We start from the raw sequence: 22,732 nt of genomic DNA, 5'->3' as shown, positions 1-22,732 counted from the left end.
CTGTTTCCCCCCCCCCAAAAAAAAAAAAATACAAAAATTAGTTGAATGAGATGTATGAGAAAACCGTTACAGTCCTCAAAACCGCACATACAAAAAAAAATCTAAAATGTGTCTGGTCCTGGAGCACAAATTGTCCAGGTACTGAAATGGTTAACTAGGATTTTCTAAAAACAATGTGTAAAAATACACATCACACGGACAGGACGGTTTTCATGGGCCCAGTATTGTACATTAGATTTGTTATGAACTAAAGCAACATAGACATGTATAGAAATACTACAATGATACCGACCTGAAGTTACACCGCACTGACAACAACATTAAATGTAAAAAAACAAACAAACATAAAACCCTAAAACATCACAGACAACGCCCCGAATATACACAAGTAAAAAAAATTCCATACAACAATGTAAAATCATTAAAATAGGGTCAATAATATAATATGGAGGAGTAAACTCTCCAGTAACAAAGGGGTTAATCATATTTGGGGCCCAGTGACCCCGACAGACAGAGACAGGGACAACGCACGTACCTGCGCAGCTGTAGGCGGAAATGCTGAGTCCTACTGCACATAGGACCTTTGGTGATGTAATGACTATGTGATCAGTCACATGTGTGGGAGGAGTCAGGCTGTAGTGCTGGAGGAGCTACAGGACCTGTGATGATGTCACAGCCATGTGATCAGTTATAGTTATGGGAGGAGTCAAGTGATCACATGATGAGGTGTTACCTGGTTACATGCTCAGTGTATACAGGACTCTGCTGTGCTGGTTGTGGTCAGTGCTGGATGAGCTGAAGTGTACGTGTCAGGATCAGGATGTAGTTACAGTGTGGATGTAGCAGAGCTGTGTGTGTATGATGTGTACGGAGCAGAGCTGTGTGTGTATGATATGTATGGAGCAGAGCTGTGTGTGTATGATATGTATGGAGCAGAGCTGTGTGTCTGTAATATGTCTGCACCAGGGTGTTGTGTAATGCGCACATATTTGTGTAGTGGCCCCCCCAAAAAAGGCTCAGTTTTGCACTGGTGTACTTTTTATATAAAATCAGAATTTAAAACAAAACAAAAACTTTTTATATTGTTTGTGTGTATTTCCATAAGCATCATGTGTATCTCAGTTTGGATATTAGTGAAAAACCTGCGATCGGTTTTTATTGAGATCTGGAGTAAAGCTGTGTGTATGTGACCTCGTGTAACAGTGTCATCCATAGTGCCTTAACCCTTTAACCCCTTAAAGGGGTTGTCCCATCACAAGGATCCTATCTATACTGCTTGTTAATGTGGATGTAAGACTTTTCCTAAATACACTGCTTCTGCAAAACTGCTTTGTTTGTCCACTATCTTACTTTATTCAATTTATTATTGACACAGCCCTTGACTTATCTGCTCAAAAGTCAAGTGATGTATCTGCCTGCTCTCAGGGGGGAGGGAGGAGGGGGCTAAGTGCACGGGAGCGAGCCTGTGTTTCTAGCTATTCCTGTGTCTACACCACGTAACCTAGCTTCCTGCTATCCTGATATCAGATAGGGGAGAGGAGCTGCTTGCATTTCTGAACTCGTCTTCTGTTCTCCCAGTTATCAGGCTAGCTAATTCAATTGTGTTCATCATGGCAGAGACAGGCAGTCTCTGTATATAACACAGAATGGAGTTGCTCCTGCCTGTACTTCATGGTCCAATATTGTGTATATAGTGTTGTTTGAGGACCTTTGATGACATCACAGGCCCTTCAGCCGCCCCATAGGATCATGCTATGTGGTGGGCGGAGCTACACACTAATTTGGGGGCGGAGGTAAACCCTGCCCACCAAATGACACAAGAAACCAGGAAGAAAGAAGATTTTACAGCAGTGAAGACTGGTGAGTATGCGACGTGGGAATACCCCTTTAAGGATGCAGGGTAGTCTGGGCCTTAAGGCTCAGACCCTGTTTTTAAAATATGACGTCTTTTACTTTATGTGAGGATAGCTTCATAATGCATTTTCCTATCCAGGTGATTCCAAGATTGTTTTTTCGTGACACATTGTAGTTTATGTTAGTGGTAAATTTTGGTCATTATACTTTGCATTTGTTTGTTAAAAAAAGGACAAATATACTGAAAATTTCCTAAAATTATCAATTTTGAAAGTTTCTGTTATTCTCGTGAAAACACAGACAGTCCTGTCACACAAAATTCTTCCTAATTAATAGAGATGAGCGAGTACTGTTCGGATCAGCCGATCCAAACAGCATGCTCGCATAGAAATGAATGGACGTAGCCGGCACACGGGGGGTTAAGCGGCCGGCCACCGTCAAAGTGGAAGTACCAGGTGCATCCATTCATTTCTATGGAGCATGCTGTTCGGATCAGCTGATCCGAACAATACTCGCTCATCTCTACTAATTAACATTTCCCATAAGTCTACTTTATATTGGCATTGTTTCTTCAATGTTCTTTTACTTTTTTAGGAAGTTAGAAGGCTTATAACTTTAGTAGCAAATTATCAGATTTTCAAGAAAATTTCAAGATTTTGTTTTCTAGGGACCTACCATATATACTCGAGTATAAGCCGAATTTTTCAGCACAGTTTTTGACTTATACTCGAGTCAAGGAAAAGAAAAAATATATTTTAGGGGGGGGGGGGGGGTTTATGACCAGCCACAATAGTAATGTATAGAATCTTCCATAGAATGGTGGGGAATAAAAGTTGTAATTCACTCCTCTCCCTAGAATACATATAAAAGTAGAAAATGACTGTGAAACACAAACACATGATGTATCCCTGTGTCTGAAAGTGCCCGGTCTACTGAATATAGGGGATCTGCAATGCTCCTGTTCCGTCAGGAAGGGGTTAATAGGAGCACTGCAGATACCCTATATTTAGCCAGACTGAACTCCAAGTGGGGGAAGAAAAAACAGTCCTCAAGCTCAGGGAAGGGGCAGACAGACAACCAAAACACCCCCTCCCCTTCCCCAGCAACTACTGCACCCAAAAACTCCGACCATTTTAATTTTTGAAAACTTTCCAGTAGCTACTGCATTTCCCCCCCTCGGCTTATACTCGAGTCAATAAGTTTTCCCACTTTTTTGTGGTAAAATTAGGGGCCTCGGCTTATATTTGGGTCGGCTTATACTCGAATATATACGGTATTTAGTTGTGAAGTGACTTTGAGGGGCCTATATAATAGAAAACACCCATAAATGACCCCATTTTTGAAACTGTAGTCTTCAAACTATTCAAAATTGTATATAGGAACTTTATTAACCCTTTAGGTGTTCCACAGGAATTAATGCAAAATGAAGGTGAAATTTCCAAATGTCACTTTTTTATACTTATTTTCCATTTTAACCACTTCAGTACCGGGCCAATTTGTGGTCCAGGACCAGACACATTTTAGGTTTATTATGTATGTGTGGTTTTGAGGTCTGTAAAATTTTTCTCGTATGTCTTAGTCAACTAATTTTTGCGTCTTTTTTCGGGGACACATAGGACTTTATTTTTATGTTATTTTTATTTTCAAATGTGTTTTAATTTTTTTTATATCCAGGAAAATATAAACAAAATAGGAGGGAAATTGTTTCTTGTTTTCAATTTATATATATTTTTTTATTTAATAACACAAAGTGTCACTGAAAAACTTTATAATATAGTTTTTCCTCTCCGTTACGGTAATTTTTATTTTGTATGGTGTCGTCGGGGGTGGGGCTATAACCTTTAATAACGGCGTTTTATTAGCGGATTATTTATTTATTTTTTATTATTTTATTTACTTTTTTTTTTAACTTTTTTATTATATTTTTATTTTATTTTTTTTCCCAGATTGTGTCCCCATGAGGTGATAAGAGACCTTTGGGGACATCTGATCACTTTTTTTTTTGTACTTGAGGCTGATTTCTCCTATAACTGAGGCTGGTACATTTAACCTCAGTTACAGGAGAAATACAGACTCCTGCACACTGTATACACAGTATGCAGAGCTGATCTGAGTCCTGTAGGACCCAGCAGCTCTGGCAGGACACTGCTCCTGGCAGATCACGTGTCTGCCGGGTCAGAGGACAGCTGATTTATGGCTGCGTCCATTGCTGTGTATACAGCGCTCATTGAGCGCTGTATACACAGCGATGCAGATAGCAGAGCAGGTAATAAATCTGCTCTGTCTTCTCTCTGGGAGCTCCGGCTGAAGTTACAACCGGCTCCTAGTGAAAGCAGCTGCACGATCTTGTGCAGCTGCTGTGTTCTGACTTGGACGTACAGGTACGTCCTGTCAGAACTAGACAACCACTTCCTGAACGTATATAGTCTATGGGCGGTCCGGAAGTGGTTAAACCACATTTTTTTGTAACAAAGAAGGGGTTAACAGCAAAACATATCATAATATTTATTTCTCTGTTTCTGCAGTTTGTAGAAATATCCCGCTCGCACCGCTTATATATTCCCCTCCTGACGCAACCAGATTTGTTCTAATGATTTGGCGATTTTTTTTTTTTTTGTCTTCATATTATTCAAGCTATATTTTTTTTATTTTTGTGGTGACGTGGCCATACATATGAGAGTTTTTATTTTTCCGGGATATCATGCATTTTGTAATGACACCATTTTTGGGTGCCTATAACTTATTGACTATTTTTTATTAACTCTTTTTTTGCTGGAAAAAAAAATCATCAATTCTGGCATTGCATTTTACATTTTAAATGTTTTCCGCATGGCGTACAGCATAAGTAACATGTGACCTTTATTCTGCGGGTCGGTACGATTACGGCGATACCTAATTTATATAATTTTTTTTTATGCGTTAGTAATTTTGCAGAACAAAAAAACCATATGGAGACATAAATCAATGATTTTTGCATTGCCATCTTCAGAGATGCGTAACATTTTTATTTTTCAGTTGACAGAGTTGGTTGAGGGCTTATTTTTTGCGGGACAACCTGTGCTTCTTATTGGTACTCTTGTGGTACTCTTTTATAGAATATCTTGTAAGGTGAGATGGCAAAAAATTATCATTTCTGGCATTTTTTTTCCCATTTTTTTCTTCCGACGTTTACTGTATAGGTGAAATAATGTTTTAGTTTTATTGTACAGGTTGTTACGGATGCGTCGATACCAAATATGCATAGTTTTTATTATTTTTTAGGGTTTAATTTTATATAACCCTGAATGGCTGGCTGCCTTTATGCAGTGCTCCAAGGTGGGAGCAAACTTTATCTTTCCTTTTTCACTCTTTTTTCTCTGTATCTTCAAGAATCCTGTAACCAAGCAATCTAGCACTATGAATTAGCAACTATAAATCGAATGGAAGACCCTGTGGAGTATTTTGTTCCTTTTGTTTCCATTGTAAAGCATGGACAATGACAAGACCTGGTTCAGCTGGTTTCCTGTGTGTGCACATGTGCCTGTTACCATCCCCCCAGGACAGCATGGACACCATGCGGAATGGAGGAAAACCTACATGGAAGTGTGGACTTCTTCTTCAAGGAGATGATTTTTTGGCATCTATTGCTGATGCGTGAAGATGCTACAGCTGACTGGTATTTCTTTCTTCTACTGTGGACACGTGGGACTCTGCTACAGCCTGGGAACCTACCATCACCCACCTACCCCAGGAGTTATGGAAGCTTGGCAAGAGAGCAGCACCATGTATACCTTGATGGTTTCTGACTTCCTTGGGGCAGTAGAACACAGTGGTAAGAAGAAACGAGGAGGAGGGCTTGTGATGAAGGATATTTGGGGCATTTTTTTGTGGTTAAAAGGACAATAGTGCTGATGCAAGATACCGAACTATCAGCTGTGAGCAGGAGATCTCACTACCTACCAAGAGGTACATATGTTATCATAATAGCTGACTATGTCCCCCACCTCTGCAAAAATTTCTGCTTGTTATATCCACATGCTGTGACCCCCTCCTCGTGTCCTACAATCAAGTCAGCTGTATTAATATTATTATTAACATCAATCCGCACAGAGAACTAAATGATCCTGCACTGTGTCTTTGTTTCTTTCTTTTTTAGTTGCTATGATTCCTAGGATTTCTCTATCTGCCATGAGCTTGTATGTGTTTCTCTCCTGTTATATACTACTGTACCATCTATGAAACTGTATCACTGAAATTTCCCCATTGTGGGACCATTAACCCCTTCCCGACATGCGCCGTAATAGTACGGCGCATGTCGGGTCTGTAACTATGGCGACCGCCCGGGAGCCGGGCGGCTGCCATAGCCGCCGGGTGTCTACTGCTTTAAGCAGTAGACAACCGGCTCTAATGCCTCCGATCGGTCCCCGGACCGATTGGAGGCATTAACTCCTCCGGCGCCGCGGTCAAAGGCGCCGGAGGCGCCATTTTCCCGGCGGCGCATGGGCGCCGCCATTTTGGCCGGGATCGCCGGCTCCTGGAGCATGCTCCAGGGCTGACGTCCCGTTGCCATGACAGCCGGGAGCCTTGTACAGGCTCCCAGGCTTGTCTGCAAAGCCTCTCGTTTGCAGGCTGGTCTATGCAGCCTGCAAAAGAAAGGATGCTTTTTTGCAATGCATTGCAATGCATTAGCATTGTAATGCATTGCATTAGTGATCAGACCCCCTGGGGTTCAACACCCCTAGGGGGTCTAATAAATGCAAAAAAAAAATAAAAAAAAAAGTTAAAAAAATATAAAAAAAATATAAAAAGAATTAAAAGTTCAAATCACCCCCCTTTCCCTAGAACAGATATAAAAGTAGTTAAAAACTGTGAAACATATACATGTTAGGTATCCCCGCGTCCGAAATCGCCCACTCTACAAATCTATAAAAATATTTTTCCTGTTCGGTAAATGCCGTAGCGGGAAAAATAGTCGAAAGTGCCAAACCGCCGTTTTTTCACTGTTTTGATTCTGATAAAAATTTGAATAAAAAGTGATCAAAGCAATAACATTTCCCGAAAATGGTAGAACTAAAAAGTACACCCGGCCCCCCCAAAAAAACACCCTATGCATCCCCGTACACTTACGTATAAAAAAGTTACGGCCGTCGGAATATGGCGACTTTTAGAAAAAAAATTTTTTAACACAGTTTTGGAATTTTTTTTAGGGGTCAAAATGTAAATAAAACCATATAAATTTGGTATCCCTGGAACCGTACCGAAACACAGAATATAGGGGACATGTCATTTTGGCTGCACAGTGAACGCTGTAAAACCAAAGCCCGTAAGAAAGTCGCAGAAATGCATTTTTTCTTCAAATCCACCCCATTCTGAATTTTTTTCCTGCTTCCCAGTACATTATATAGAATAATTAATGGTGGCATCAGGAAGAAAAATTTGTCCCGCAAAAATTAAGACCTCATATGGCTCTGGGAGCGGAGAAATAAAAAAGTTATGGGGTTTAGAAGGAGGGGAGTCAAAAACGAAAATCAAAAAATGCCATCAGCGGGAAGGGGTTAAAGGAATATCTTATCTTAATCTAGAAAAAAGGGAATTTTGGGGCTTTATTCATTCATTTATTTATTTATTTCATACACTTTATTAATTTATTTTTACAAATTTTTTTTTTAACATTTTTTATTTGTTTTATAACTTTACTTGGACCAGCAATACTCTGATTGCTGGTCCAGTACTATAGCCTGCAATACACATGTATTGCAGACTATAGAGGAAGTGTGTCTATGTAGACGCTTAGACACCATTCCGGGATCACGGCAGGATCAACCAGGTAAGCGGGGGTCCTAGCAGCCCGGGGTCACTAGCCAGATCCCAGGCTGCATAAAATGCATCAGGGCACCCCCCGATCTCGCCACGGGGGGTGCCCAGGGGGGTCTAACTCTCTCGATGTGGCAGACGTGTCCGCGGCATCGAGAGGGTTTAACGCCAATCGGAGCAGAGCTCCAACCGGCAATTCAGCGGGGCAGCTCGTCCTGGCTCTCAGCTGTGTAACGCAGCCAAGTTCTGTGCCCGCGCCATTACAGGTCAGTAATAGTACTGAGCTGAACGCGAATATGCTACTTACTAGGACGTACTATTACTGACCAGAGCATTAAGGGGTTAAAGCTGACATACAGCAGTGAAGAAAAATGGCTGGGTTGCTATGGAAATCTAGAGTAAAGCTCTGATGTGTGGTACTGTGTGCTGAACTGTGTATCTAATCTTCCAGCGCGTGGTACAGTGTGCTGAGGTGCATATCTAATCCTCTGGTGCATGGTACTGTGTGCTGAGGCGCGTATCTAATCCTCCGGTGCATGGTACTGTTTGCTGAGGCACATGTATAATCCTCCGGTGTGTGGTACTGTGTGCTGAGGCGCGTATCTAATCCTGCGGTGTGTGGTTTTTTTGTACCTGCAGTTCTGAGAGTTAGAACATTTTTATCTTTGGGTTGTTCATAAAATGTGTAGTTTTCCCTCTCTATTATGGTAATTTTACATACAGTAGGAGGCACTCATTGTTGTATCGACAGTGCAGCAGGGCAAAATATAATGGACCAGGTCACAGGACATGTCTGCCTGATTGGTGGTAGTCATTAGGCATTTGGTGGAACATGCGGCATAATGTAATATAATGGACCTGGCCGCAAGACATGTCTGGCTGAGTGATGGCAACTGTTTAGGAGTAGCATCAGCACAGTAAATGTTTGATGATGATGATGATAAAGGGTGACGTGCCTAGCCTGGCAGCTGAGAAAGCTAGAATATCTTCCAAAAGTGATCACTGTGTATGTGATGATCACCATAGACCTAAAAGATGCCTATTGACATATCCCAATGTTCTCTATTCACCACAAGTTTCTCTGGATTCTCTATATGGAGAAGTCAGGCCTCAGTATGTCCAAGAAATTTGTAGGCCTAATCCTACACTTGGAAATACACATGACCTTTATTCTCCTAGAGAAGAAAAAAATTAATGAAGGAGAAAATTTTAGCCTTTCAGAGAAAAACTTTTTGTTCAGCCAGAGAAGCAATGTCAATTCTGGGACACATGATGGCCAGTATTCCAGCTGTGGCCTAGAGTAAGTTCTACTCTTGCCACTTACAAAGTCAGATCCTAAAGTCATAGGACAGGTCTCAGTTCTCACAGGATGAAAAGATGTTAGTACCCCCTCTAGTAAAAAGATCTTTAAATTGTTGAGTCCAAGATCAAAACCTATGCAAAGGGGTTCCTTGGTATCCAGAGTCGATAGTCATGGTTACCACTGATGCAAGTCAGTGGTATTGAGAGTAAAAGTTTAATCCATTCTATTGCAGGGTAGTTGGTCCTCCCAAATAACACCGCTATAGCACTATTACAAAGACATGCGGGCAGTATAGGAGACATTCCAAACGTCTCAACATTTTTTGGTCAATAAACATGTGAAGATCTACTTGGATAACTCAACAGCGGTAGACTTTTTCTGCCATCATGGAGATACAAAACACAGGTTGTAGGCGACCAAGGGGGGAGCTGTCGGTATGGACTCTGACTGGTCATTCTTGGAAGAAAGAGGTCCAATAAGACAAGAAGATCCTCCGTTTCAGCAGGTTGAACTGGCGTCGGTGGGAATCTCCTGCCTCCCTGACATATTCCTGGGAAGGAGAGCCACCAAAGAAGCTCTTGGCGAACCCAAGATGGAAAGAGAATCAGTCAGTCTAGGCTGGCCGGAGATTTGTCCCAGTGGGTCAGAATCGCCAAGTGAATAGGATAAGAGTGTAACTGAACAAAAGTGACAGCCTGAAGGTCAAGACCATTGTGCCCAGGATTCATATGCAGAACAGAAGAGAGCAAAGAGAGTACCTCCGAAGGTGGGACACATTGAACCTGGGGATTTTAGCCTCTGGGAGGAGAATCATGCCCTGATGCGTGTTGAGGATCATGTCCTGGATTCCATGAATTTAGAAGGCGCAAGACAAGACCTTTCCTCATTGATGAGCCAGTCGAATCGGCAAAGAAGTACAAAGGTGATCCGCAAGCTGGTCAGATTGTCCAACTTGGAGGGGGCTTCACAGGAGGGTGTCCAAGTATGGAATCAAAGTGACATCTCTGAAAAGTCGCAAATCTGCCGCAAAACATAGAAAAAACTGATGGCACAGCCTGAAGGGGATATGAAGAAAGGCAATGTGGATGTCGATGTACAAAAGTATTCTCCGTCTCCAGGGATACCACCACTGACTGCAGAGACTCTATTGGAACCTTGAGACACGGACAAAACTGTTTAGCCCCTTCACGTCCAGAATGGGATGAAGGTAGCCGTCCTTCTTGGGAATGGAGAACAGGTAGTAATAGTAACCCCGGAAACACTCTGAAGCGGGAACGGGGACGCTGACTCCCTGCCACTGAAGAGTGTAGACAGCCTGGATTGTCAGACGTAGGGAAGGCAAAGAGACTCTGGAGGAAGCTGGAGTAGCCGGAAGACACCACCTCTCAGAGTGGTATATGCACGAGCTACTTATATGACAATTTTAATGGCAGCGGTACATGCTGGTATTTTGGTGTGAATTCAGATCCCCAATACATATTTTCCCCACCATTTGTATGTCAGATAGACAAGGGATTTTTGTGGCATCTGGGCTGAGACGTTCTGTTCCAGGTGTTTCCTATGATCCTTTCCTCCCTCCACGTATGGTGTATATATTATCCCCAGAGATATAATATATACGGGCTATAGTAGGTCTGTCTTGCTTTGTGCTCTGTTAGTCCACGAATTGTGGATCATATTGGACCTATAAGCAAACTGAGGATAATTTTGAAAGGGAATAGTGTGAAGGACACATAGAACCGCATACCACATATGGTCCCAGTCCCTCAATAACACTTTGTCACTTGGTAGCACGATAGTGCATATGTGCATTCTGCCCTTATTTTAGTAGTATTAATAAAAGCAAAGTTTTATTTATTTGTTTATTATGATATATCGTTGATCCTATTATTTTTTCACCTCTCTTTGTATGAACTCTGATAGAGTTATAGACAAGAATTGACCCCCTGTAACCTCTTTGGTCTACATTACAGTTTATATCCGAATGAGTGACAGAGACTTTAGAATTTGTGGACGACATTATACTCATGCATGCAAACCCATGACAGCACCTACACAATGCCATCCAAGGCGGTACAATGGATTGGGGCACTATCAGGCCCACTTCTCCTATAGGGCCCTGCCTGACTACTGTGGGCTACACAGTTCATATTCTGTTGGAAGAAATCATATATAAAATACTTAGGGTTGAATATCACTAGGGTTCCCTCTTAACTATATGAGGACTTTTCACCACCTCCACCAATTCAAGTTCTTGGATCCATTTATAGGTGCTAATCCATTGATTCCAGCGCAATTGAAAGTTTTTCTTTAGCCCTCGTCTTTCCCAAGCCCTGTAATATCAGGTGGGTGGTGTCAGGCAGGGGGTGTGATTCAGATCTCCAATCAGAGGCAGCCAGTCAGAGCTCAGAATCACACCCCTTTCCTGATCCTGCCTGACAGTACAGAGACTAAATAGCATATCAGGCACTAAAACTAACAGCATTGATTGCTTGGGAATGGTGGAGGCTAGAGAAAAAATTCCAACTGTGCTGGAATCAGTGGAGCACTACCTATTCATTGATGTAATGAGCTGGACTTATTGGAGAAAGTCGAAGGTTCTCTTTAAATATAAATCACTACATAACTAACCTGTGGAAGTGACTGCCCCTATCCTTTTTTTTAAATTTTTTTATTTTTTATTTTAGGAAGGGTGAACGTTTGTCTTTAAGTGATTGAGTTCCCTCAGGTCTCTTATGATACAGTCCTTATCTATATACCTGTGGTCAATAGATGAGAAACCCATTAACTAACTTTATAAAACTTTTGTTTGGGACAACAACAAAAAAAAAATCAAACCTCTCATTTGCGATCCTTAAACAAACCAAACTACAAGGAGGCCTAAATTTCCCAGACATCCATGCATTGAATCTTGCTATACGAATGTGGATTGTGTTTGACTGGATTCAATTCACAATTCTGGTAAATGGCCCATTTTTGTTTTAAATCACATTCTTGTTTATTGAAGACATTTTTCAGTAGTTCCATTTCCATTAAAATATATAAGAACGAAAGAAGATGTAAGTAATAACAAAGTTACTTAAAGACCAATAATAACAGAAAACAAGGATAACATGATAAATTACTACCCACATTATACAATATGTTCCATAGGACAAGAGGATAAAGAGGACAACAGTGAGGTATCTGCCTTTATGTACCTTGGAGAAATGGAATCATACGGAGTTATTAATACTTCAATACCAAATGTCCGATCTACATTTTGATCTGTTTCGAGATTAGCTTCTCTTTTTCCAAAAATAGCATATGAAGCAGGATTTCAATAACACTGGAGTACAGCTCATATATAAATTCTTATATGCAATAATTCTATATAGTGTCATGTCCATGAGTATGCCGACTGAAACAATCTTTAGGAAGTGAATCTGCACTGATGGTTTCTTTTATAAAGCCATGTTATGGGCATAAATTTGGCTTCTCACCTGTGTGAATTCCCTTAAGTCTATTAAGACCAGATTTAAAGATATGACATTACTTGTGAACATGAAATAGGTTTTCCCGGATGTTTAACAAGAGTTGAGTTTTCTGTAGAATCTTTCCCAAGTGAATTTACGTTCATCTGTGTGAACTCTGTCATGTCTAACAAGTTGTGATTTTTGGATAAAACATTTCCCACATTGTGAACATGAAAATGGCTTCTCTCCTGTGTGAGTTCTCTCATGTCTAATGAGAGACGATTTACCGGTAAATGATTTCCCACATTCTGTACATGAAAATGGCTTCTCTCCTGTGTGAGTTCTCTCATGTCTAATGAGAGACGATTTACCGGTAAATGATTTTCCACACTCTGTACATGAAAATGGCTTCTCCCCCGTGTGAGTCATTTGATGTTTAGCTAGATGGTGTCTGTGATTAAAACATTTCCCACATTCAGAACAAGAAAATGGCCGTTCCCCTGCATGAGTTCTCTGATGTGTAACTAGATCTGATTTGTAAGTAAAACATTTTTCACATTCGGGACATGAAAATGTCTTCTCCTCTGTGTGAATTGCTTGATGTTTAATTAGATGTACTTTTTGGATAAAACATTTCCCACAATCTGTACATAAATATGGCTTCTCCCCTGTGTGAATTCGTTGATGTTTTACAAGATTTGATGCTTGATTAAAACATTTCCCACATTCTGAACATGAAAATGGTTTCTCCCCTGTGTGACTTCTGTAATGTATAACAAGATCGGATTTTTGCTTAAAACATTTCCCACATTCTGAACATGCATATGGCTTCTCCCCTGTGTGAATTCTCTGATGCGTAACAAGATCTAATTTGTGATTAAAAGATTTCTCACATTCTGAACATGAATATGGCTTCTCCGCTGTGTGAATGCTATTATATTTAACTCCCTTTCTACGTTTTTTATGTTCTTTGTCAGTCCGTGATGAATCAGAAGATCGGACCTGCATAGAAGGATCAGATGATGGATCTTTGCTGTGAAGGGCTGAGGGTATATCTGGGATAATAACATGTTCTTCATATGTATCTTGTATGATACCACCATCATCTGCTTCATAATCTGAAGATATGAGATGTTCCTCTAAGCTCCAGGTACAGTCATCTACCAAGAAGAAAAATGACTATTATTTTTGTGTAGCATAGCTTTAAATAATATTGATATTTTCATACATTTCTTTCTAAAATGTCCATATATATTACAAGGCTTGTAGTAAAATTCAATTATCCACTAAGTCAGTGATGACAAAACAGTTAATAATCTAAAATTAGACTTCAGAGCGATGACCAGTAGATCATTTTTAGAACTGGTACCAGCCTATTTTGTTTGACTGATTTAGGGTGCATTCACACTGAGTAACGCCGGGCGTGTATCACAGCCGTACACGCCGGCATTACGGCAGACTGCCGAACACTTCCCATTCACTTCAATGGGAGTGCTCGTAAACGCCGCTGTTACGAGCGCTCCCATTGAAGTGAATGGGAAGTGTTCGGCAGTCTGCCGTAATGCCGGCGTGTACGGCTGTGATACACGCCCGGCGTTACTCAGTGTGAATGCCCCCTTAGTAGATCCTTGTCCTGTGTGACATTCCGGAAGACACAGTAAAAGCTTCTCATACATTGGTATCATACTCCAGCTTTGCTGCACTCCCTGAATCCCACAAATTCCAAAATATGTTGGAGAGGTCTCTCAGATGTGGGTTCGCTCTGCTAAATGTTCTGGACCTGCCCCCTCATATGTGCTTTTTGGAGGTGGGTCAAAGAAATCAGAGACAGATCATTTATACCGGTAGTTCTTCTTGATCGCTTGACATATTTACTCATTTTACCTCCAAGAAGTCTGCCTTACTGTTCTTATATCTCTGCGCAGTGGCTAACTCTAATTGCCCTAAGATGGAAATCTACTGCTCCAATTCGGAAATTAACTTTCTTGCTAGGGTCAACAGCTCCATACCTACCTTTGACACCATCTGTGCTCCGTGGGCCCCCTACTGTACATTGAGAAACTTGTGATGTCTCTGCAACCGCTTCTCTTCCTCCTTCCCTCCTCCCACCCTTCTTATTTCTTTCCTGTTTCCTCCTCCTGTCTGATTGCCTTACTGCCGATATCTTACAAAATTACAATCTTTGCAATGTTGTCTTCTGCTGTGAATAGAGAACCCGCCCAACAATTCATATAAATACCTGTACGGTGCCTGCCTCCTCTCATACCGACTCCCCAACACATCAGTACTGACCCCCATAATCCGTTCCTTCTCTCATCTGGTCCCAATGTCAGGACTGGGCCTACTCATATAGTTACAGATTTTGGAGTAACCCCCATAAAAGTGAATGGAAGTTATGCAAACAGCGTAACTCATGTAAAAGTAGTAGTGCAGGGACTCCTATGTAGGTTTAGGAGTCCGTGCACTATAATTTATTTTTGTAAGACATAGAACCTCAGAGATGCACAATTAGGATGCAACTAGAAGGCCCTTGATGCACCATCATTATTAATAGTGGTGCATCTCTGAGGTGCTGTGTGCTACAATAGAACTTTCTGGTTTGATTTTTAGGTTCTAAAGGATCATTTGGACTCGTTTATGGTTGATGATCGTCATTTATTTATATATTTTTTATTTTAATAAAATTAGGCCAAAACTAAATGGCAACTTTTTGCAGGGCAACAAATGGATTGTAACTATTGAGGGACATCTCCAGTCCATCTGAATGCATTGTGTTGTATGCAATCTACAGGACTGCAGTTTTTACTCAGTAGCTAAACTCAATTAGTTGTGCTACAAAATGTGACAGCTTAGCCCTGGCAGGCAAAGTTTTTATTTCAATAAAAATGTATTTCTTACATCTCGCTGTATTTTTTTTTAAATACATTATTACTGGCTTAGTAGGGTCAGTATGTGATTGACAGTGGCTACTACTAAGATGGAGCTTAGTGTTAGCCACTAAAAAAGCAAACATTAACCTCTCAATTATTGCCTCAGCAAGAACTGTCACCAGGGGTGCTAGGAAGAGCTAGGTATGATCCAGTATCCAAATATCTAGTGATGGATGGCTATGGGCCAACTGCAGGCTGATATTATCATACAGGAAGGGCCAAAAACGTTCCTTCCCACCATGGTAATTTAAATCCTTAAAAAAAATGGGGTAACCAATGAAAAAGTTTTTTTTTTCAAAAGAGCAATGTGGAATCCCCTCCAATTTTCATAATCAACCGGAATCTACAAAGTATTTTCAGCCTAGCATTTCCAGAGTTGGAAGGGCCAAAGTTTCTGTCCTTTCCCAGCCTGATAATACCAGCTTGCCTCTACTTGGCGCTGTTGGATATTGGGATAAAAATAGGTGAGGTTTTTAGTGGCTAACACAAAGTTCTGCTTTCGTAATGGATGCTGTCAATTAGATGGCCGTAATAAAGTAACATGAGAAAATATTTTTATTTAACTCACCACACACAATCTCCATTGAAAATCTTATTAAAAATAATGACCAACTTTTTTAACATATTCCAATGATTCAAATGATCCTGTGGAACCTGAATAACAAAAACTCAATGATGAATAAAACAACTAATACTCACCTACACCTCTCATCTGTCTGCTCTACTGGCCCACTTTCAATGTGATTAGGAGTAGTCTAGGTCAGCTAGTTAATGCAGGGAGGGACTCATAGCTTTAAGATTCCCTGCACTAACTTATTCCAGCAAAGGAGCGATGGAAATGCGGTAGAATTATTAATAGGTATTAATAATTCTGACACTGATTTTTTTCCTCTGGATAGTCTGTAGTGGAACATAATTCTGCCTGACATGATGGATGCCAATGGATTACAGTGAACTTCTCTATCTGCTATTCATAAGATGTCTTGTTTATTAATAGCAAGTTTATCTGCACTTCACTACTCAAATTTGATCCCTTCTAGAGCTGAGGATCCAGATAATATATCCTCTGAACTGAACAAGTGGAAACCAATGGACACATTAAAAAGTGGCAAAAGCTGCAGTAAAAAGTTAATAAACTCACGTGAAAAAAAAAACAATAATACATCAAAACAAGCATTACAACAGGATAGTGACACATAATGAGCAGGCTCCTATTTAGTAGTTACTACTCACCTGTAGGAATGTCCTCCTTACTCTCCTCATCACCCCTCACATATGTCTCCGGAACCATAATAATGTTCAGATCTTCACCCGAATACAAAAACTGTGAAACAAATAGTGTAAAAGTCACCAGACAGATGGAGAAGTCACGTGGGATGTTTTATAGGAGAAGAAAAGATCATTCATTATCATGACCACCAAAAGTGACAGCAGGAGTTATCTGACCAAATAGCTGCAGGTCTCCTGGATAAATCCACCATGTTGTCATCTACCTGATCATCCTGGAGGACATTTTCTTCCTTACAGTCCTGTGGTAGAAGAGGACTGGGACATCTCTCCGGTGATGTTCTCTTACTGGATGGAACTGGAGGAAACACATACAGGGACTGAATTCATTCTTTCCATACAGATAATGAGAGGCCGTGTGTATTTAGTCATGTCTATTACCTGCTGATGTGAGGGGCTGCTGATCCTCCATCATCACCTCCTTGTACACATCTTTGTGTCCTTCTAAATACTCCCACTCCTCCATGGAGAAATAGACAGTGACATCCTGACACCTTATAGGAACCTGACAACACAATGATACAGTCATCACCAGATCCCTTCATAGCGCTCCTGTATAATGTCCCAGTATTCCCAGCAGTGTCACCTCTCCAGTCAGCAGCTCAATCATCTTGTTGGTGAGTTCTAGGATCTTCTGTCCATTGATCTCCTCATGTATCAGGGAGTGAGGTGGAGGCCCCGGGATTGGGCTCAGGGTTCTCCCCCATCCTTCAGATACAGGAGCCTGACAGCGCCCACTAGAGGTCTTCTTCACTACTGTGTAATCCTGTTTATGGAGAGACACATTAATAAATATCACTCTATCCATTCCCAGAGTCCCTCACCTCTCCAGTCATATCATCTGTTATTACTATAGATAAGAATGATGTAATGTGACATCATCAGAATCTCTCACCTCTCCAGTAAGCTGGTGCAGGATCTCCAGGGTGAGATTTAATATACTTTCTGCCATCTTATTTCTGTCTCTCTTCATCCTTGAAGGATCAATCAGGAAAATAATCAGATGTACAAAAGAGAGTCCTGTATTGTAGGAACCTACATGTAAAAATAACATAATAGCTATGATAAAAATAACTGGAGAATACATGCGAGGAGATAATAGTGTTGCTGTTGTATTTTCACTCTCTTTAAATAAATGGGAACATATGATGAATAGGTTTTCATTATTAGAGATGTGTGAACTGGGTCTTAAGGAACTGGATTTGGCATGGATTTAATCCAAAATTTTTCTTCTGGCTTCTGTTATGTGAAGCATGAGAGGATGATCACATATTCTATGAGGGGTGAGTGGAGAAGTCACAGTGATAATGTCATAGGCTTTATTTAAGATTATGCTAAGCAGTTCAGCCAGTCTGGTGTACTGTACCATTGGAGACAAAATTTTGGATTAAGAAATGCTTAGAGAATATAGCACGATCCAGACAGTGGAAATCAAAGGAGTCACATCATATAAGAAACGAAGAGCAGAATTTATATCATATAGTAATATATATCATAGATGACTATGACATCGTGTGCTTGGAGACTGTTCAATCCAGTAAATACGGCCAACATACAAACTGTATTGTGTTAGATAGGAAAAAAAGACAGACGTATAGTCACCCATACAGTACCAATATTATACATTGATCTTATGCTAGATTCACACATCACGGCTATTATTGTGACCATTATTTCGACGGTCCGAGGTCACGTACCGTCAAAATATAAGTAATGTCCCTCCATATATTATAATGTATGGGGGCAGTGGCGGAACTAAAGCCTGGTGGGCTCCGATGCAATCTTTTGTCCGGGGCCCCTACCTCATCCCTACAGTGAATTCTTGATAGTGATGGTAACGGGTGCTAAGGAGTTTAATCCACTTTATGTGGTTCGGGTAATCTGTGGGTTTCCTTGGTTTATGGGTCAGATGGAAACTGCAATCTCAATCCTGATGCCAGTGCTTATAGGCCCCCTAAGGCTCCTGGGCCTCGGTGTGACTGAACCCCTCAAGTTACGCCCCTGATGGGGGATCCACTTTCGTGTGCATTTAGTCGGCAATATCTACAAATATAAACATTAAGGTTCTTAATATAAATATGGATCAAGGTCTGTATACTGTCTATATATCATGGACTGAATGCATCCGTGTGAAATAGGCCTCGAAAGAAGAGGTCTTGTAGTAATATTGACAAACATAATTGTATATAGAGATACCACAGTCGCACCGATACGACGTTATACTGCATAGCGAGCGTTATGTAATACATCGATACAATATTACCAAGGGCCTCAATAATAAAAGATGGGGGTAATGAAGGGGTTAATGCTACACGCGGCCCAGTGATCCTGTAAGACGATGATGACTATACACATATATATACACATACCTCCACCTGTACAGCTGTATACTACATCGCTATTTCCTCTGCTGTTACAGGACCTGCGATGATGTCATTACCATGTGAAGGTCACCTGTGTGGGAGGAGTCAGGCTCCAGAGCGAAAGGACCTATGATGATGTCACAGTCATGTGATCAGTCACATGTAGGAGGAGTCAAGTGATCACATGATGAGGTGTTACCAGGTTACGTGCTTAGTCTATACAGGAGTCTTCTCCAGATTATACAGATTTAACTCCTTTAGTCTCTCCTCATAACTGAGCTCCTCCCCTTATCAGGTTTGTGGCCCTCCGTCGGTCCATCGCCAACCCTAGGACATCCTTTCTATGAACTGGTTATATAGTGGTAATATTACATCCCTGTCCCGCCAGTCCATACCCTCTATTATACATGACAATATCCTGCTGGCCTTAGAAGCAGCTGACTGACATTGTGCTGTTCAGTGGCGTAACTAGGAATGGTGGGACCCCATGACGAACTTTTGACATGGGCCCCCCCCGACTGACGCCGAAGACCCCTACCGACCAACCCCCTCCCCACATTCCTGCACACAGTTAGGAGTATTTTTTTTTTTTTTTGGTAGAGTTGGAAGGGACCTCAAGGGCCATCGGGTCCAACCCCCTGCGAGTGCAGGTTTTCCTAAATCATCCCAGCTATATGTTTATCCAGATTCCGCTTGAAGATTTCCATTGATGGAGCGCCCACCACCTCCCGTGGCAGCCTATTCCACTCTCTCACTACCCTCACTGTCAGAAAGTTTTTCCTAATGTCTAATCTGTATCTCTTTCCCTTTAGTTTCATCCCATTGCTTCTTGTACTTCCTTGTGCTAATGAGAATAGGGTAGATCCCTCTGCACTGTGACTACCTTTCAGATATTTGTAGACTGCTATTAAATCTCCCCTCAGCCTTCTCTTCTGCAAACTAAACAATCCCAGTTCTTTTAGCCGCTCCTCATAGGACATGGTTTTTTTTTTGTTTTTTTTTAAATGTAGATTGTGAGCCCCACATAGAGCTCACAATGTACATTTTTCCCTATCAGTATGTTTTTGAAATATGGGATGACATGGTTTGCAGACCTTCCACCATTTTAGTTGCTCTTTTCTGGACTTGCTCCAATATATCGATGTCTTTCTTGAATTGAGGCGCCCAGAACTGTACACAGTATTCCAGGAGTGGTCTGACCAGGGAAGAGTACAGCGGAATAATGACCTCTCTTGATCTAGATTCAATGCTTGTCTTAATACATCCCAGAATATTATTAGCCTTTTTTGCAGCAGCACCGCACTGTTGGCTCATGTTGAATTTGTGATCTACTATTATGCCCAAGTCCTTTTCCCCTATGCTATCACTTAGTATTATGCCCCATAATGGCCCCTGCACACAGTATTAATTCCCCTAGTGGCCCCTGCAAACAGTATTATGCCCCATTGTGGGCACCCATGAACAATTATTATACTCGGGGTCTTTTCAGACCCCCGAGTATAATAATCGGAGACCCAGGGGAGGATACAAACATAAAAAACACTGTTACTTACCTATCCTTGGCTCCGGTGCGGTCCCTGCTGATGTCGGCCATCTTCATTGACATACGGGATGTCACTTGACCCGGGCCTGCGTCGTGATGCATAAGGACGCAGGCCCCGGCCATATGACGTCAGGAACGTCACACAAGTAGGCCTGAAGCCTGTCTGGAGCCAGGAGAGGTAAGTAAATAGGGCCCGTTACCAGCTGGAGTTACTCCAGCCGGTAACGGCCTATTAAAAAAAAAAAAACGCAGTGGTAGCGGTTGTCACCGTACCCCCTAGTGTCACGGGCCCTGTGGCAGCCGTTACCGCTGCTACCCACTGATTACGCTCCTGGTGCTGTTATAAAACCTATGATCTACACCAGGTCCTTCTCCAGCAGTGACTCTTCCAGTGTTACTCCCCTACAGCGCCGCACCTCTCATGAGGCGACCTGAAGCGACCGCCGGGGCTCTGTGGGGGGCGGCATTTTTGCTGTCCTAAGCCAGTCCAGGACAAGCTGTCCTGGACTGGCTTAGCATCACCATCACCGAGCGGTGGATTGGGGCGGCCCTGTGGACGCAGCGCTGCTCCAGCTGCCGCCCCTCACACATAGCAGAGAGCAGGTCCTCTCCCTGCCTGCTAACACCGCCCGCTCTGCCCCCTTGGCTCCACCCCCCTCGGCTCCTCGGCGCAAAGACTAGGTTCACCCCTGCTCCCCTAGGACATATGTCATATACAGATTATTTTTACCCAGATGCAAAACTTTACATTTATCCACATTGACCCTCATTTGTCATGTGGATGCCCAAATCCTCAGTCTTTCCAAGTCTGCTTGTAACCAGGGGAGACCCTAGCCTCTCTGTGAACTATCGAAAGGTGCCTCGCCTTTTCCCGCCAAAAAAGATACCCAACTTGGCTATCTTTGGTTGCATGATAGGGCACCCTAATTAAAATTGTAGGAGACGCCTTTCCAATTGCAGATCAAAAATTCCTCTTGTACTTGGAATCCTTTTTTTCATGGACCCAACACAGTATATGGCCCACACACAGTATGACCACCCTCCGGCACAGTATATGACCCCCTTTTTTTTTATAGCTCCCATACGGTATATGATCCCCTTTTTTGATGATTTTAGCCTCTGGGAGGAGAATCATGCCCTGATGCGTGTTGAGGATCATGTCCTGGATTCCATGCATTTAGAAGGCGCAAAACAAGAAATTCCTCATTAATGAGCCAGTCGAATTGGCAAAGAAGTACGTAGGTGATCCGCAAGCTGGTCAGATTGTCCAACTTAGAGGGGGCTTCACAGGAGGGTGTCCAAGTATGGAATGAAAGTGACATCTCTGAGCAGAGGATGGCCATGAGAGATGTCGGAGAGCAGTTGCCAGCCTGAAAGGGAGAATAAACTGGAAAAGTCGCAAATCTGCCACAAAACATAGAAAAAGCTGATGGCACAGCCTGAAGGGGATATGAAGAAAGGCAATAGGATGTCCATGGACAAAAGTATTCGCCGTCTCCAGGGATGCCACCACTGACTGCAGAGACTCTATTGGAACCTTGAGACACGGACAAAACTGTTTAGCCCCTTCACGTCCAGAATGGGATGAAGGTAGCCGCTCTTCATGGGAATGGAGAACAGGTAGTAATAGTAACCCTGGAAACACTCTGAAGCGGGAACGGGGACGCTGACTCCCTGCCACTGAAGAGTGTAGACAGCCTGGATTGTCAGACGTAGGGAAGGCAAAGAGACTCTGGAGGAAGCTGGAGTAGCCGGAAGACACCACCTCTCAGAATGTTATATGCACGAGCTACTTATATGACAATTTTAATGGCAGCGGTACATGCTGGTATTTTGGTGTGAATTCAGATCCCCAATACATATTTTCCCCACCATTTGTGTGTCAGATAGACAAGGGATTTTTGTGGCATCTGGGCTGAGACGTTCTGTTGCAGGTGTTTCTATGATCCTTCCCTCCCTCCACATATGGTGTATATATTATCCCCAGAGATATGATATATACGGGCTATAGTAGGTCTGTCTTGCTTTGTGCTCTGTTGGTCCACGAATTGTGGATCATATTGGACCTATAAGCAAACTGAGGATAATTTTGAATGGGAATGTGTAAAGGACACATAGAACCGCATACCACATATGGTCCCAGTCCCTCAATAACACTTTGTCACTTGGTAGCACGATAGTGCATATGTGCATTCTGCCCTTAT

General features: G+C 42.0%; 1 protein-coding gene across 1 annotated transcript; it reads right to left on the bottom strand.

Moving 5' to 3' along the window:
* Positions 1 to 12,040: 12,040 nt before the first annotated feature.
* On the bottom strand, positions 12,041 to 16,641 carry LOC142210366 (uncharacterized). The gene is made up of 2 exons (XM_075279470.1): positions 16,569 to 16,641; positions 12,041 to 13,565 (listed from the first exon to the last, which is right to left on the bottom strand). The coding sequence occupies exons 1-2, from the start codon at positions 16,624 to 16,626 to the stop codon at positions 12,517 to 12,519; spliced, it is 1,107 nt and encodes a 368-aa protein (XP_075135571.1). The 5' UTR covers positions 16,627 to 16,641; the 3' UTR covers positions 12,041 to 12,516.
* Positions 16,642 to 22,732: the final 6,091 nt, after the last annotated feature.

The sequence above is a fragment of the Leptodactylus fuscus genome, chromosome 6 (genome assembly GCF_031893055.1).
Source record: "Leptodactylus fuscus isolate aLepFus1 chromosome 6, aLepFus1.hap2, whole genome shotgun sequence".
NCBI lineage: Eukaryota > Metazoa > Chordata > Amphibia > Anura > Leptodactylidae > Leptodactylus > Leptodactylus fuscus.
The sequence above is the reverse complement of the archived record's forward strand: the minus strand, read 5'-3'. Positions and strand labels throughout refer to the sequence as shown.